At 42.4% G+C, this 16,308-nt stretch overlaps 1 protein-coding gene across 2 annotated transcripts in view; it reads left to right on the forward strand.

Moving 5' to 3' along the window:
• The window catches only part of PGAP1 (post-GPI attachment to proteins inositol deacylase 1), a 98,262-nt gene that overhangs the window by 20,932 nt on the left and 61,022 nt on the right, over positions 1–16,308 (forward strand). Inside the window, exons 1-8 of one of the 2 annotated variants that reach the window (XM_078380112.1) lie at positions 870–1,022; positions 2,093–2,246; positions 7,337–7,512; positions 8,000–8,171; positions 10,923–11,083; positions 14,326–14,378; positions 14,502–14,568; positions 14,792–14,897. In XM_078380112.1, the coding sequence (XP_078236238.1) occupies positions 8,045–8,171; positions 10,923–11,083; positions 14,326–14,378; positions 14,502–14,568; positions 14,792–14,897 (514 nt within the window). In that variant the 5' untranslated portion in view covers positions 870–1,022; positions 2,093–2,246; positions 7,337–7,512; positions 8,000–8,044. Of the gene's footprint in view, positions 1–869; positions 1,023–2,092; positions 2,247–7,336; positions 7,513–7,999; positions 8,172–10,922; positions 11,084–14,325; positions 14,379–14,501; positions 14,569–14,791; positions 14,898–16,308 lie in introns of those variants that run through there. The other variant, XM_020795319.3, reaches the window with a different exon arrangement.

Consider the following 16,308-nt stretch of genomic DNA (forward strand, 5'->3'; position numbering starts at 1 on the left):
TTTCTATGGAACGGATGATCATCGTCATGCGGGGCACCACTGTATTACTGAGGTCTGCAAATGGATCCAAAACTCATGGAATGGAGTCAAACAAGAGGCGATTGTGAAGTCCTTCAAGAAATGTGGAATCAGCAATGTTACGGATGGAACTAAAGATGATCTCATATATACATAGGCTGTGACTCAGAAGACAGTAGTGATGTGACAGAGGTTGGAGAAAATGATATGCCTGGAATGGAGAGTGATGCATAATTTCATCTTTAAAACATTACTTAAGTACTGGTTCTAAATATGTCTTTAGTATTAAAAATATGTTCTGTTTTATGTTTAAAATATTGATTTCTTAATATTGGCTTAGAAAAGTAGGGCTGTCTTATACATGGAGGCATCTTATACATGGAAAAATACAGTAAATATGTAATTAATTCAGTTTGTCTTTCGATAGATATTTGTCGATTAAGATGTAAAGCAAATTTCATTTTCAATGTTCTGTAATGCTTATAGATCTTTGCCTTACTTATCCTTGCAACAGCTGTTAAGTCGGCTATTGATACTACCTCCCTCTTTCTGCATGCAGGCAGTTGAAAGTGGGCTTGATTGTAGATTTCCTAAATTAGAAACAAACATACAGTGTTGCCTCGACTTATGGCCATAATCCATTTCAGAAGATGGACGTAAGTCGAAATGGTCGTAAGTCGAAGCACCATTTCCCATTGAAGTGCATGGGAACATGATTAATCTGTTCCAGCATTTTAAAAAAATACCAAAAAAAATAAATAAATAAAACACTGCAAGCTTACCTTACCAGACCGAAGTCTCCTCTGATCGCAGTCATTCCCCAGCGGGGCCGGCCATGGTGGAGGGCAAGGCTCAGCCTCCCGGCGCTGGGCCGCCGCTGCCGCCATAAGAGCCTGTCAGGAGGTGAGCCACCCCCGTGGGGCCAAGCACTGAGGTGGCAGTGGCGCAGGAGGACCCTTCGGGAGCCGGGATCGGGGGGCCCTCCACCCCCACGCCGAGGCCAGGTACGGTAATGACCCCGCCACCCCCACTGCGCCATCCTTTTCCCTAACCTTTGGGGTGAAAGAGCTACAGAGCAGCCTCTTCGCCACCAATGGTTTGGATTTCCCACCTTTTCCCCCAGCCTTTCCTGGTTGCAAGTTGAAGCTCTGGTCGCAAGTCGAAACAAATTTTGCGGCCGGAACTGGTTGTACGTTGAAATGGTCGCAAGTAGGGACGTATGTAAGTCGAGGCACCACTGTATATTCCTACTGGGAAATATGAGTTCTGCAGTAAAGCATTTGGATAAACCAGTGGTCCTCAATCAGGGGCACATTTGAATGGTTGGGAAGCTAATGGACGGCATTGCTAAATCACTACGATGGTGGGTATCCATTCAGAAACTGGCTACTGTGTTGAATGAAGAAGGTCAAAAAGCTCCCTAGAAAGGGAAAGTGGCTTTAAAACAAAGAATAATCTTACTCTCAAGACGTGAGTTCAAGTTAGTGGCTGTCACTGGATGCTGTGAAATGAAGTGTCTGAAAAACTGGATAGCTGTGGTTTAGGTCTCGTTGGGAGTTCGATTCCCCACTGGGCCTCCTTGACAGAACCTGAACTTCATGATCCATAGGATCCCTTCCAGCTCTGCAGTTCTAAGGTTCTTCTTTTTTACTGCAACCACTTCCAAGTCCTTATGCAAAAATTACTGTGTCCTCTCTGGGCCTACGTGGTGCAACTGGTGGGGAGGCTGAAGAATGCAGACTTTGAAATTTTGTATCTATATGTGTAAAGATGACACACATGTGCTCAGCAATCTACATGTTGCTTTATATAGGGTGGCATCATATCAGGGGGAGAAAAGACAGCTACTATCTATTGTTAATGCAGAACTCTCCCCTTTTCTATATTTTTGTCAGGTTAGGTTCCTACACTTTAACCTCTTCCTCAGCTTCTCTTCATATAAGCTTGACTGAACAAAGATCTCCTTAAAAGTTGCTAGGTGTAACTGTCACTGTATTTAAGACTGTGGTTTGAACAATGAACCATTATGTTCCCCCCCCCCTTAATACTGTACATATATTTATCTCTGTTACAGAAAATACAGCTGCCTAGGAAGATATCCAGACGTTATCCGGCCTATGAGCTGTATCTCTATGGTGAAGGAAACTATGCAGAGGAAAATAGAAAGCAGCCATTGAGTGGAATTCCTATTCTTTTTCTTCCTGGCAATGCTGGCAGTTATAAGCAAGGTAGGGTATATGATGAAGTATTGCTGATCTGGATGTTGTAGCCCTATGATAAAACAGAACATTTTTTTGAATTCTGTTGGAGACTTAGAAAGAGGGGTAGGTGAACTGGAAATTGATTTCACACCAGCATGTGTCCTCCTGCATATTGTAGTTCACATTTAACCATTAGCATGGTTTCTGCTTTTCTGTACTGATGCTTTCATATCATTAACAATATGATATGGATGGTAATCTTCTAGTGCAATATTCTTTTTTTAAGTATTTATTTAAGGACAGGGTAGGGTATACAAAAAGTAAGGGGAAATAGGGAAGAGGGAAAAAGGGTTAGGGGGATAGGAGAACACAGAGTATACAATCATCCAATCAATTCATAATACAATAACAAATCAACTTTTTGCTTTTTCACAGTTTGACTACCCTCCTGCTTTCATCTTATCATTTAATTTTAGTTTAATTCTATGTTACTCCAACACTATCTGGTAACTGCAGCCATTTATACAATACATCCCATCGTTCAGTTTCCTTTTGAGTTGAACAGTCTTTCAGCTCATCTGATAGGCTATCCATTTTTGTCACTTCCCATATTTTCACAATAAGATTCTCTTGTTTCTGTATCTCTGCTTTCTTGAGATTTTTAACATAATGCTTTTTAATTTTGGTAGCTGCATAGGTCACTGGATAACTCTCTATCCCATCTATGTTACCTGGTGTCGTGCCCAATAAAGACGGTTCTAAAGTTTGTGCAGCTTCATTTAAGTTTTGTTTGGCATCTAATGTCCCCTCTTTCGTCACTTTCCTCAGATCTTCTATTTTGCTGAGACCTTCATTCACTTGCTGAAACCCTGTTATTATTGTCTTTTGCATAGTAATCTACCATTCCTTTTCTATTTCTTGTACCACTGTTCCAGAACTTTGGGATTGAACAGACCAAGTCTCCATTTGTTGTCTTAAATTTTTAGAGGCCATCTCAGGCTTTCCATTGAATGGGGTTTGTATAGATAATACTATGCCCTTAACCACAGTGATCGCCCCTTATATATCCTTCAACAGTTTCCACAATTTTATCAACAATCCAAACCCCTAATCATAAACCTCCCCTTAGATCTTCCTCCAATCTTTATCCAAACATTATAATATAAAAATCAACTTTTAACCCAGCAAATTCAAAATCAAATAGGACGGTGGCACAATTATTTCTTCTTCTCCCGAGTTTAGCAAGCTTCTATTATCAGTCTCACACGCAGTCCGGCAAACAAAACAACAATTACAGAGTCTCAAACTGTCCAGTAGTTGTCCTTGAAGCCCGTCTGATGATCTTTCCATTAACCCCTTGATGCTCCTCAGTCCAGTTGACCACATCAGCTCCTTCTTTCTTCTCCAGAAAACAACCAGATTCTGTTATTAACAGTTCACAGAGTCCAGGAAAAGGCAAAGAGAAACATGTCCCATCCAAACTGCATTCACAAAACTCACGTCTCTTAAATCCTGTCCGATGGTATTACCATCTGGGATTCTTTTCCAGAAACATAAGTTTTATTTTTCCGTCTCACTCTCTCGGCTTTGAAACCAGCCTGCTGTATTAAGAGTTCACTTGGGGAGGAGAGTTAGTTTCGCTTTTGAAGCAGACTGATAAGATAGGTTCGACACTGCTTTTCTTCTTTCAGCCAAATATTTTCATTCTTATTTTCAGCTTAATGGGGCTGTTTCATAAATCAAAGGCTTCAGCTTACTTAGTTGTTATATATTTTAAACTTATATTGGTTGTTCTCCTCTCCCTCGATAAAGGGTTACTCACGGCTCCGTGCCAAATATGTCTCCCGCTCCGATACATGCTAGGTGATTTCTTCAGAGGGAAGAAGTCCGGGTTTACCTCCCATTCTTCTCCTTCTGCTGCTCACCATCTGCTTCAGAGAGACTTCTCCTAGACTCTCCTTCGATCCCCATTTCAAAAGGGGGATCCCGGACCGGACGGTTCCAGTTTTTCCAGAGAGAGCTCTTCTCTGGAGCTACTTGCAGCACCGCAACAAAGTCCTGCCTCCTTCTAGTGTAATATTCTGACCTTCATAGGAGAACTTTTAAGAAACACATGTGGGTAAGAAAGAATTGTGGATCATTCCGCTTGGAAATGGATGTTTTGAAAGATACAAGAGCATCAGTATTAAGGGTTGGAGGTGTTAGTTATTAAGTTAGGAATCCAGTCTTTACTTATTGTGTTTTTGATGCTATCTATCTACCAGTGAAGGGATCCAAAGTAGCTTGATATGTAAAGCTTTGTTAGAATATTTCTGATGGGACTGTGAGATTTGAATTATTCAATTGTTTAGCTCACTGGTTCTTAACCTTGGGTTACTCAGGAGTTTTGGACTGCAACTCCCAGAAGCCTTCACCACCAACTGTGCTGGCTGGGGTTTCTGGGAGTTGCAGTTCAAAAACATCCGAGTAACAAAGGTTAGGAACCACTGGTTTAACTCATATCTTAAATATGGATGTGGAACCCAAGACCCGGGTCATGAAGCTATGGCGGGAGTGCCGTCTCTCCCCAAAACATCTGAGGGGACACAGACAACTCCACCCCCCCGCTCCACCTAGAGTGACACACGGAGGAGTCGACACCCAGGACTTAATGAGGGGAATGAGAGGGTTAACTTTGGCCACCCAGACCTACCCTGAAATGGTGAGAAAGGAGGAGCACGGGCGGTCTGTGGTGGAGGCGGGAGCAGGAAATATAAAAGTGGAGTGGGATACCATCCCGGGGGTCTGGGAGATGATATGGATGCAAGATCCATGGACTGGACGTTGGGAGCAAGTCCGTGTTCCCAAGCAAGAGGTGGAGAATCGGAGAAAGAAGGGACTTCCTCAGCGCCCATCCTACTGGGGTGAGTCTGAAACCTGGGAGTGGAGGCGTAAGCTGAGGGAAGAGGAAGAAGCCGCGGAGAGAGAGAAGGAAGCCAAACGAGCATGGCATTTGGAGGAGCTGAAGAGACTAGGCTGCTTCCTGGACCTTGGGACACCAACCAGGGGAGGGATCACCGCTTTGGGGATGGTCAGGGGATGAGGAAACCCTCCCCCTTCTGATACCTGAAATGGGGGAAGACGTGCCCCAAGAATCCGAGAGGGTTCTGGCTGGTCCCTGGGAGCACAAGTCAATGGACATGTGGTTGCCCCTGCCTGAATCATTGTTCCCGCAGGAGAAGTTCCATCCAAGCTTGCATGATGTTTCAGTTCAATTGCCAGAGTTAATAAATAGAGAAGATTATTTTGATTTAAAGACGTCTCCTGGTTTATTGGCGGAAAGGGAGGTCCCGCGCACCGAACCCTCACAATGGACCAATGCAAAAATTACTGTGTCCCCAATTTGGGTAGCAGTCCAAGTAGTACATGATCAGTGCATTCTTGAAATAGATTCATTTGTCAACCTTATGGTGAATTGTGCTGAAAGCATTTAAAGTATGGACGTGTGTATGCAGAGGATTTATCTTTACATCCATATGTCCTGAACCAAAAAGCAAATAACTGAGACTAACTTACAAAACAATTCAGAGAAATGAAATTTGAGCATGCAAAGAATAGAATGTTTTTCTAAGCATAAACTGATAATCAAGGGAGTAAGTTCTGTGAGCAAAACATTAACATTTGTGATATCTGATGTTTAGCATATTTGTCCACCCTTGTGCCAGAGGACTTTTCTTGAAAATATTGATTAATAAAACAAGATGTCCCAGAAACTTTCGGTGAAGTCAAGAGGTTATAGTAGTCAATTTAGAGTGTGTGAAGGTAGATTGAGTCTCCTTACTACCAATATCTCTTGGAAATTTGCATTTGTTTGGAAAATATTTCTGATGCCCCAATGTACCCCATTTTTAAACTTTTGAAAGAAATATACTTGGAGAGAAGATTTTATGCGACCTTAGTTCTTTCTTCTGGTTCTGAAAACATTCCTAGGCTGAAATTTCTTTACCAAGACACCAGATTTCCCTTAATTTTAGGTATGTGTCTGCCTTGCTGGCTTCAATTGATAGCCTTGTGCTTTAAAAAAAAGGAGTATGAGGAGATGAGGGTGTAATTCTACAAGCCTGGACTTTTTTCGTTCCTGAATTAATTTATTAGCAGATTAAGATTAAATAAATGTTGCTTTTATTTTTTTATTTTTTTAAATCTAATAATGCCAATTCTGTTTTACACTAAAATGCATGTAATCAGATTTGCTGTGAGAGGTTAAACAGACAATGTCCAGATATAAATACAGCAAATCGTACTTTAATGTATAATCTAAGGGCATCAGTGCTTACATTATATAATATTGGCTGAAAATATTTTGCTTTAGTATAGTAAGTCGCATTTGAGTAGGCCTAGTTGCATTGATTCAAATGCATGGTAAATAACAGATGAAGTTTGCCCATTTCAATCAATGGAATTTATGGAGGAGTGATGCACCAAATACCCATTGATTCAATGTTCCTACTCTAGTGTGACTTACGATGCTAAGTAACAGGAATTCAGCTCTTATTGTATAATGCACTTTTTAACAATATAATCTTAAATAACGAACCTCTTGACTCCAGACTCTTGTCTGACACCTTTTCTGGCTAATGGTTTGATGTTTCAGCATATGTCCCTCCTTCAAAAACACTATCCCCCCCCCTTCTGATATAAATGGCTAGTCTCCCATTTTCAGTCTCTGCAATTGTCACTTGTCCCCTTGTCTCCATGGAAACATACGCTTGCAAGCCAGAAGCCACATTATGAAGCTCCCTGTATTTCACCATGGAATTAAGAAAAGAAATGGAGATGAATGGCATTTGAGAATGTTATTGATCTCTGGTAGACAAACATCTTTCTACATTTTTATGTTGTTTAGCATTCCAGGCACAGATACCATGACATTTCAAGGGGTATTCTAAGATTCTGTGTGAAAATGGTATTGCTGTTCACAATTAATAGCACACTGGGCAAAGATTTTTGTAGTTTGTAATTTGGTAATGCCAGATTACAGTGAGTTTTGTACTGTAGCTATTTTTAATTATATATTTGCATATTATTTATAAATATTATGTCACCTATTACTCATAATTGTGTGTTTTCCCCCGCAGTACGTTCACTTGGGTCAATAGCACTCAGAAAGGCAGAAGATGTTGACTTTAAGTACCATTTTGATGTCTTCAGTGTCAACTTCAATGAGGAACTAGTTGCGCTTTACGGAGGAAGCCTCCAGAGGCAGACCAAATTTGTACATGAGTGTATTAAAGTAATTCTTAAGTTGTATAAGGTAGGTGAGAAAAACTTCACAAGTTTATTCATATCGATCACCAGCTGTGTCTCTCGTGATAGGTGTGATAATTTGGCCAGATAGGCAGTACAGAAGTGTAAAAGATAGATAGATAGATAGATAGATAGATAGATAGATAGATAGATAGATAGATAGATAGATAGATAGATAGATAGATAGATAGATAGATAGATAGATAGATAGATAGAAAGAAAGAATGAAAGAAAGAAAGAAAGAAAGAAAGAAAGAAAGAAAGAAAGAAAGAAAGAAAGAAAGAAAGAAAGAAAGAAAGAAAAAGATTCCAGTGGGCCTTCTAAGTACTAATTGTACTTGAATCGCAGCCCTAATCTATTCTGTCCTGATTACTTAAATGTTTTTCTCTACAATGTGTATCAGAATGCAACTGCATTTTAGACTAAAGTTTGCTTTTTCTTACATGTGTTTAATGTGTTTAATGGCAAATAATTTTCATTCATTTTTTTTGAAGGGTCAAGTGTTTGCTCCACGTAGTGTTGCAATAGTAGGGCATTCCATGGGTGGCCTTGTTGCAAGAGCCCTGCTGACTCTGAAGCATTTTAAGGCAGAACTACTTAACGTCCTCATTACTCAAGCCACACCTCATGCTGCACCTGTAATGCCTTTAGATCAATATCTTACAGGTATGTTTCTGGCTAGTGTTAGTGCTTTGGATGTGTATGGCTGTGCGTCCGTTCATTTTATTTTTTTCTCTGGTGTTTCTGGTTATGTTTTAATGTCGGCAGAAACCCCCTAGAATTCAATGCTGTTCCATTAACGTTCATGCTTCAGCTTGGTTTCACAATATCTTACGGAAAAGGTTCTCACTGATAGCAAAGCTACTATCAAGAATGTGTCTCTGTGTGCCCTGACTGTCTGTCTGATCATCATTCAGAGACGATTTCATTAAAAGAGGGTGACTCTTAATGGTTGCCCTGAAACGGTGAAGAACAGAAAAGTGGAAGTCGGTAGGGCCCAGTCCATTTGCAGATATGGTGTATAATATCTGATGTGGAATCGTTAAAGAAGCCAGTGTAGATGGCTCATCCAAATGAGTTTAGCTGGAAAGGTAAACATAACATTGAGGCTGCAGAACAGACAGGCAATGGGCCTGGAATCCCAGCATCTGCACACACTGATGTGTACTTAACTAGAAGCCAACTGTGAGATCAGTGGCAAGAGTTGTTAGGTCTTTAGTGGAGAGCGCTGGTTATTTCATCCCCTGTTATGTGTGGGTGCCCTAATTAGTCTGTTCTCCCACGTTTTGGGCTGTATTTTGACAGAACTGGAACACCAAGAGAACACTGTTCAGTATCATGAATATCAAATGTAATAAAATGACTTGCAGCTTTCTGAATGCAGATTTTGTCGAATGGAAAGACTACAAAGGAAAATGAAGTGATTTGAGAACTGAGCCAATTTAAAGTTTCATTGAGTTAGTTATGAAGATCATTTCCCTCTGTGGAGTATTCCTGTAGAATAAATATTTTATAACTAATATAATTTAACTAACTCTGTGCATGCTGTTCCATGAGCTCTTTATGTGCAGTTAAGGAGTATACAGTGGGGTCTTGACTTGAGAACTTAATCCGTATTGGAAGGCGGTTCTCAAGTCAAAAAGTTCTCAGGTCAAATCTGCATTTCCCATAGGAGTGCATTGAAAACCATTTGATCCGTATCTGCTCTTTTCCGTCCATAGAAACTAATGGGAAGCTGCTATTCCGTCTTTGACCACTAGAGGGGGAATATTTTGTTTCTTTTTTTTCTTAGGTCAAGAAAGGTTCAGGGAAGGCAGGGAAAATACAGTCCAGGCAGTACAGTACCAGGCAGTCCGAAGACTGTCTCCCAATCCACTCTCTAAATGCTGGGAGGAGTGAGGAAGCAGACAGGCACCCTTTTCACTGGCCAACAGTTAACTGAAAGTTCAAATTTTGCACTTTTCCTTCCCCCCCTTTTTTTTTCAGTTCTTAACTCAAATCTAAGTATGTAAGTGAAGTCAATATTTTCCTATGAAAGTGGTTCTTAAGTCAAAATGTTCTTAACTCTAGCCGTTCTTAAGTCAAGACCCCACTGTATAGTGTCAATCACTATTAGACTCAGTTTAACTCTAGCATGTAACTATAGTAATAATGTAACTATTATTTACAGTAATAGGAGTGCTAACTGTAAAAAGCAGGTGTCTGCAAACGTGTGTCCTTTTGTGACCAGGAACTGAATTCTGGAAATCAGAATAAGGGGAGCAGTACTTAGCAAGATTCCACTGTAGCAGTTTTGACTCTTAAAAACAATTGTCATCATTTTGTCTACTGTGCTAGGCTGACACCATTTCTCCTACTACTGTATATCGCATACACTGCCACAGCCCTCCAGTCTTCTGGCCTCCAACTGATTGGAAGTGATTGCATCATATTCAGAGTCTTTTGTTTGTGCTGCTTTTCTCTAGCTATGCCCTTGCCCCTGCTTTCCCTCAGTTCTTCATTCCAGTACAGTATTTTCCTCTTCTCAATCCCTCACTTGCTTCTTGGGGTTTATTCTCTACTGCAGAAGGTTCTGGCAATTGCAAAGGACAAGCTATCTCCCTAGGTGGATTCTGTTTCATGTCCCCTCTTCTTTAAATCTGCCCCCTCAAAAAAAAAGGTATTGCATGTTCCCAAAAATATGAATAGTACAGTATGTCGGTTGTGTTCAAATATACCCTTGTTGTTTGAAATGCAGACTATTATATGTTTGCAGTTTCAGAAAATATGTTGGGAGGTAGCTGCTACATTGAAACTCTAAAGACATTCACATATTGCTATTGGTTTTAGTGAGACTGCTAAGGCCACTTCCCTTATAGGTGGAGTCACATGTTAACTGTTCCTGGTTTTGTGGGGAGGGGGCAATCCTGCCTCTGCAGATATAGGAAAAATCTGTTATCTGAGGTGGCAGGATATGGTTCTCACACACAGTCAGATCAGTGTCCACTATTAATTTAGCAGTGAGAGTTGAATGTTGACACTTCTGAGTATGACATGAGAATGATTCTTGCGAGTACTGCTGATCAAGCAGAATGTCATGTCTGAATCAGCCCTGATAATTGAAGATCAGTTGTGTTTCAATCTCCTTAGAGTTTTCTTGCCTTCTTCCCTTTCTAAATTGATTTCCATCTGTTTAAGACTGGTGGATATTTCGTTTACACAACCCTTATAATTCTGCACCAAATTAAAAAAAAATTAAGGGATTGCTATTTCATGTTGGCTATATCATACTTAATCTTAATTGGGAACAGTGAGTTGGCTCACCCTTGAAGGGAATGGAAAGAGATAATCTGTGCACTAAGAATGGAAATAGGCAATAAAAACAAGTGTGCTGAACCATGTATGGAATTGTTCTCTAAAATAATATTATTTCCTCAGATTTTTATGCAGTTGTAAATGATAACTGGATTTGGAAGGCCCAAGAAATAAAGAATCTTACAACTCTTTCTGTAGCTGGAGGATTTCGAGATTATCAAGTTCGTTCAGGTCTGGCTTTTCTACCCAGGTCAAGTCATCAAAGCACTGCCTTATCTGTTGTGGTAAAATAATTTTTTATTATTTAAAATTGATATGCGGTTTTATGAGTCTTGTAAAGTCTTGGTAATATTCTGGAATGGTTTAACCCTTTTTCTGACATCTGTCATAACTTTTTCAAAATGACCATATTTTTCCATGTATAAGACACGCCCTAATTTTCTCACCCAGAATTTCTTTTTTTGCAAGAAAGTGTAGGGGGAAAGTGATTCCTGCTTTTGCCCTACATTTTCACTGCAAAACATTTGCAACAAAAATGTAGGGGGAAAGCTGAAATTGCTTTCGCCCTCCATTTTATTTGCAAAACATGGAGGGGGAAAGCAGGGATCAAAGTGCTTTGATCCCTCCCCCCTCCTTACTTCCAAGTATAAAATGACCCTCAATTTTTCCTTTAATTATTTTAGGAAAAAAGTGTCACTTTATACACGGAATGATATGGTAAATTCTAGATTGAGGTCTCGGTTCCAATAAAAGGATTGACATTTGTTACCAAACGTGCAGATTTTCTTTCATCTCAGAAGATTAGAGCATTATCTTGATTGTGCCTGGTGTGTAAATTGGTTTTTTTCTCTCTCTCCAGAATTCCACTTTGTATGAAGTTACAGTGGTGCCTCGCATAGCGATTGCATCGTATAACGATGAAATCGCTTTGCGATGAAGATTTTGCGATCACTTTTGCGATCGCTTTCCGATGTTCCCTATGGGGGAATTTCGCTTTGCGATGATCGGTTCCCTGCTTGGGGAACGGATCATGGCAAAGCAAACAGCTGATCGGCGCCTCGGCAGGAGGGAGGGAAGGAGGGGTGAAGGGCCTGGCCCCAATCCCCGCACGCAGCAACCCCTAGTGTGCCGAGCCAGAGAGCAGTTGCGGCGGGAGGCGCTGCAGAGGAGGAGGCGCCCGCTGGGGACCGGGATCAAGGTGGCAGTGGCTGGACAGGGGCGGCGGCACACCAGAGACCCCCTCCTCGCCAGCCAAGGAGACCGGGAGTGCGGGGTTGGCTCACTGGCGGTGGCTGGCGCGCCCCTTCCCTCTCCTCCTCCCCACCCCGGGCAGCTGCCTTCTTCCAGCGCGCTGCTCGCCGGCCTTGTCCAGGTGTCTCCCGGGCTAGCTGGCGAGCGGCGTTAGGCTGGCGCACCCCTCCCCACTCCTCCTCCCCACCCCGGGCAGCTGCCTTCTTCCAGCCCGCTGCTCGCCGGCCTTGTCCGGGTGTCTCCCGGGCTAGCTGGCGAGCGGCGTTAGGCTGGCGCGCCCCTTCCCTCTCCTCCTCCCCCCCCGGGCGGCTGCCTTCTTCCAGCCCACTGCTCGCTGACCTTGTCCGGGTGTCTCCCGGGCTAGCTAACTGGCTGGCGAGCGATGGGTGGCCGGCACATCCCTTCCCACCCACTTCCCCCCCCGGCGGCTGCATCCCTTTCACCCCTCGCTAGCCGGCCTTAGCCGGGTGTCTCCCGGGCTAGCTGACTGGCTGGCGAGCGATGGGTGGCCGGCGCGTCCCTTCCCCCCCCGGCAGCTGCATCCCTTTCACCCCTCGCTCGCCGGCCTTAGCCGGGTGTCTCCTGGGCTAGCTGACTGGCTGGCGAGCGATGGGTGGCCGGCACACCCCTTCCCACCCACTTCCGCCCCCGGCGGCTGCATCCTTTTCACCCCTCGCTCGCCGGCCTTAGCTGGGTGTCTCCCGGGCTAGCTGACTGGCTGGCGAGCAATGGGTGGCCGGCACGTCCCTTCCCCAATCCCCGGCGGCTGCATCCCTTTCACCCCTCGCTTGCTGGCCTTAGCCGGTGTCTCCCGGGCTAGCTGACTGGCTGGCGAGCGATGGGTGGCCGGCGCGTCCCTTCCCCCCCCTTCCCCAACCCCCAGCGGCTGCATCCCTCCAGCCCGCTGCTCACTGGAGAAAGACCCTCCGGCCCACCTGTTTGTGCCCCGGGACAGCCCCGGCAAAGAGGCCGGGCGTCCTCCAGGGCTGGCTGGCAGTGGAACTTGGCTTTGCTATGATCGGTTCCGATCATAGCAATGCTTTTATAACAGCTGACTGGCAGTTTCAAAATGGGCGCCCGCTGTTTCTGGGACAGATTCCTCCCTTACCGAACAGCAAAAATGGCCGCACTATGGAGGATCTTCACTGAACGGTGAGTTTCAAGCCCATAGGAACGCATTAATTACGTTTTAATGCGTTTCTATGGGCTTTTTTGCCCCGTATAGCGACAAATCCGTATAGCGACGATTTTTCCGGAACGGATTATCGTCGCTATGCAGGGCACCACTGTATTCAGAGACTCAGGTGCTTGTGTCAAAAATGCTGGTCTCTATGGCTGAGCTCTTCAAATAATAATTTTACTAATTTCACATGGAGAAGGCCACATTTCAGCTGATGTTTTCAGACAGCAATTTGCTATGCTATATGACAGAATTTTTGAAACTGAGCATATCTTTCCAAAGTGGGTTGTGTTACAGCCCATTAGGCTACAATTTTTTTAAAAAAAGTAGAAAGTTTTACACAGTGGGCAAAATCCTGTTGGCATAAATTTACTCCAACATAACCCAGATCAGGTGCTGGAAATATTTAATTTAAACTAATGGAAACCCCCCCTTCCCTCCCCCCCAGAAGCAACTTTAGTCCACCTTTTTTAAAAAAATTAGAAGAATATAACAGTTGTTAATCAGATCTTGTTGCTGGTTGGGATGTGACAGGAGGAACCCTTTGATAGTTAAAAACAAATCACAGGTGAATCGTTACCAGCCATCCTTATCCCATCAACAATTGTAGACTTTTAAAGGTTCCCTCTCATCCTGAGGCTCCCAAAGGCTATCCCGAAGTAAAAGGCAGCCCAAAGATAAAGGTTCCCCTTGACAATTTTTGTCCAGTCGTGTTCGACTCTAGGGGGCGGTGCTCATCCCTGTTTCCAAAGGCTATCCCGAAGTAAAAGGCAGCCCTAGGCAGCCTCATAACCTGAAAAAGGAGGTTAAAACTAATTAAAACTATATTTAAATATTTAATTAGTTTAAAATTAATGTAAACTAATTAATTTAATTAATTGAAATGAAATATTTCTGGTACCTGATCCTGGTTATGCTGGTGTAAATTTATGCAACGGTATTTTGCGCTGCATGTCCAAACTTGTCCTTTGAAACTGAGACATTGGAATTAAGTAGCTACTGAATTTCAGTCCTATAATTTCTTCATCAAGCATATATATTTATGATAACTTCAAGTATTTATAATCATCCTCATATAAATTATTCTTTAAACAGAGTTCAGCAGTTCCTCGAGTCTGGGCATCAACAGATCATCTCTCAATAGTTTGGTGAGCAACTATAAGCACATTAAATCCTAGAAGTGGCCTGCTGTCATAGTGTTACTTTCCTTTTGTTGTTTGATTTCATTTTATCTAGATTTTTTATATGTAACCTTGATTTTCCTCTTAAAGGTGTAAAGAATTGATTTTGGCTACTGTCAGAGCCTTCTTTGACCTTATTGATGAAAAGACTAAACAGGTTGGCACTTCTTTTGCTTTAAATTTGTTCCCTGGAAAAATACAATAGTAATTTGAAAAATGTTGGACTGCTGTAAATAGTGAGCATATCTCTGTTCTACTCGATAACTCTAATTTACTGTATATTTTGTTAAAGTTTAACTTTTATTAAATGCTATTGATCTGGTAGCCACTGTCATCAAAGCATAATCAAAATCCATCTTAAATTACATGTTAATTTGTAGATATCAGAAGATCCACAGAAAAGAACGTTGGTCTTGAATCATCACTTTCTGAGACATCCAGCAAAATTATTTGAAGAAAAGCCTGCATCAATTATTGAATTAATAGGTTTGCATGTTTTTAAAAAATGTGTTATTATTTCTCGGTGATCAAGGGTATTGGTGATTAATGTTGAATTGTGATTAAGGAATTGCCTGGATAAATCCAGGCTCTCCACCCTTGTTGGGGCAGATGACCTTGATTGCCTTCTGTCAGTTGAAGCTCAGGGGAAACTAGTACAGCCCAACTCACTTAGTGCTTATCGTATCACTTAGATTCTTCTGTATGGGCCCAGGTCCATGTGCACAAAGATAAATCACATTTAGCCCAGTGGTTTAGAGACTGATCTGCAAACAGAAAGTTGCCATTTCAAATCTTCACTCTGCTATGAACTGGTCTCTGTACACTTTGCAATATCAGGATGGTGCTATTAATTAGAGTCGTATGCAGTAAAGGCCCTTGCTATTTTGTAAATATTTTGCTATTTTGTAAATATTTTGTATTTACAAAATAGCAACACCTATCTATCCGCAGATAGATCCCCCTGTCTGCGGGATCAATATCCGCTGATTCACTTATCCACTTCCTGAAAATTCTAAATAATGAAGACCCCAGGGTGTATTTACCAGAACGGGCCACTAGAGGGAGCCAAAAGCATACAATGTATGGCATTTGTTACTTCCTCATACTGTATTTTTGCATACGCCAGGAGTGCTTGGAACTGATCCCCCATGGAGACCGCAGTCCTACTTTACACCCTGAAACACCTTTTAAGTCTCTGCATATGCACACACCAGGAATGGCAAACGTGCCCTTCCAAGATGCTGCTGCATCTGTCATCATTCTTCACTATGGTTTTGTTTTGTGTGTGTGTGTGTAGAGGCCAATGAGAAGTGTAGTCCAACAATATCTGAAGGGCCATATGTTCCCCATTTAATTGTAGTTTTTTTAAAAAAAGAATAAAACTGAACTAGTCCTAAGTGAGTCTGTCCTCTCGTTTTATTAAAAGCTGCGTTGCCACTTTACAACCAGGGAGCTGAACCCCTGTATGTCTTTGATGCTTATTCCTTACAGTGGTACCTCGCTAGACGACGACCTCATAAAATGATGAACCTGCATGAGGATGAGGTTTTGCGATCGCTATAGTGATTCACAAAACAGTGATTCCAATGGGCAATTTTCGCTTGACAATGATTTGATCCATGCTTCGCGGACCGTGTTTTCGCAAGACGACGATTTTTGCAGCTGATCGGCGGCTTCGCAGAATAGCTGCCCTATGGGCGATCTTCGCAAAACAGCGACGATTTTTCCCCATTGGAACGCATTAAGCGGGTTTCAATGCATTCCAATGGGGAAACAGTTTTCGCACGATGATGATTTTGCTAAACAGCGATTTTCACGGAATGAATTATCGTCATGCGGGGTACCACTGTACTTGTACGAAGATGGGCCCTTGGCAGAAAGCATGGTTTTGAGGGGC

The sequence above is a fragment of the Pogona vitticeps genome, chromosome 1 (assembly GCF_051106095.1).
Source record: "Pogona vitticeps strain Pit_001003342236 chromosome 1, PviZW2.1, whole genome shotgun sequence".
NCBI lineage: Eukaryota > Metazoa > Chordata > Lepidosauria > Squamata > Agamidae > Pogona > Pogona vitticeps.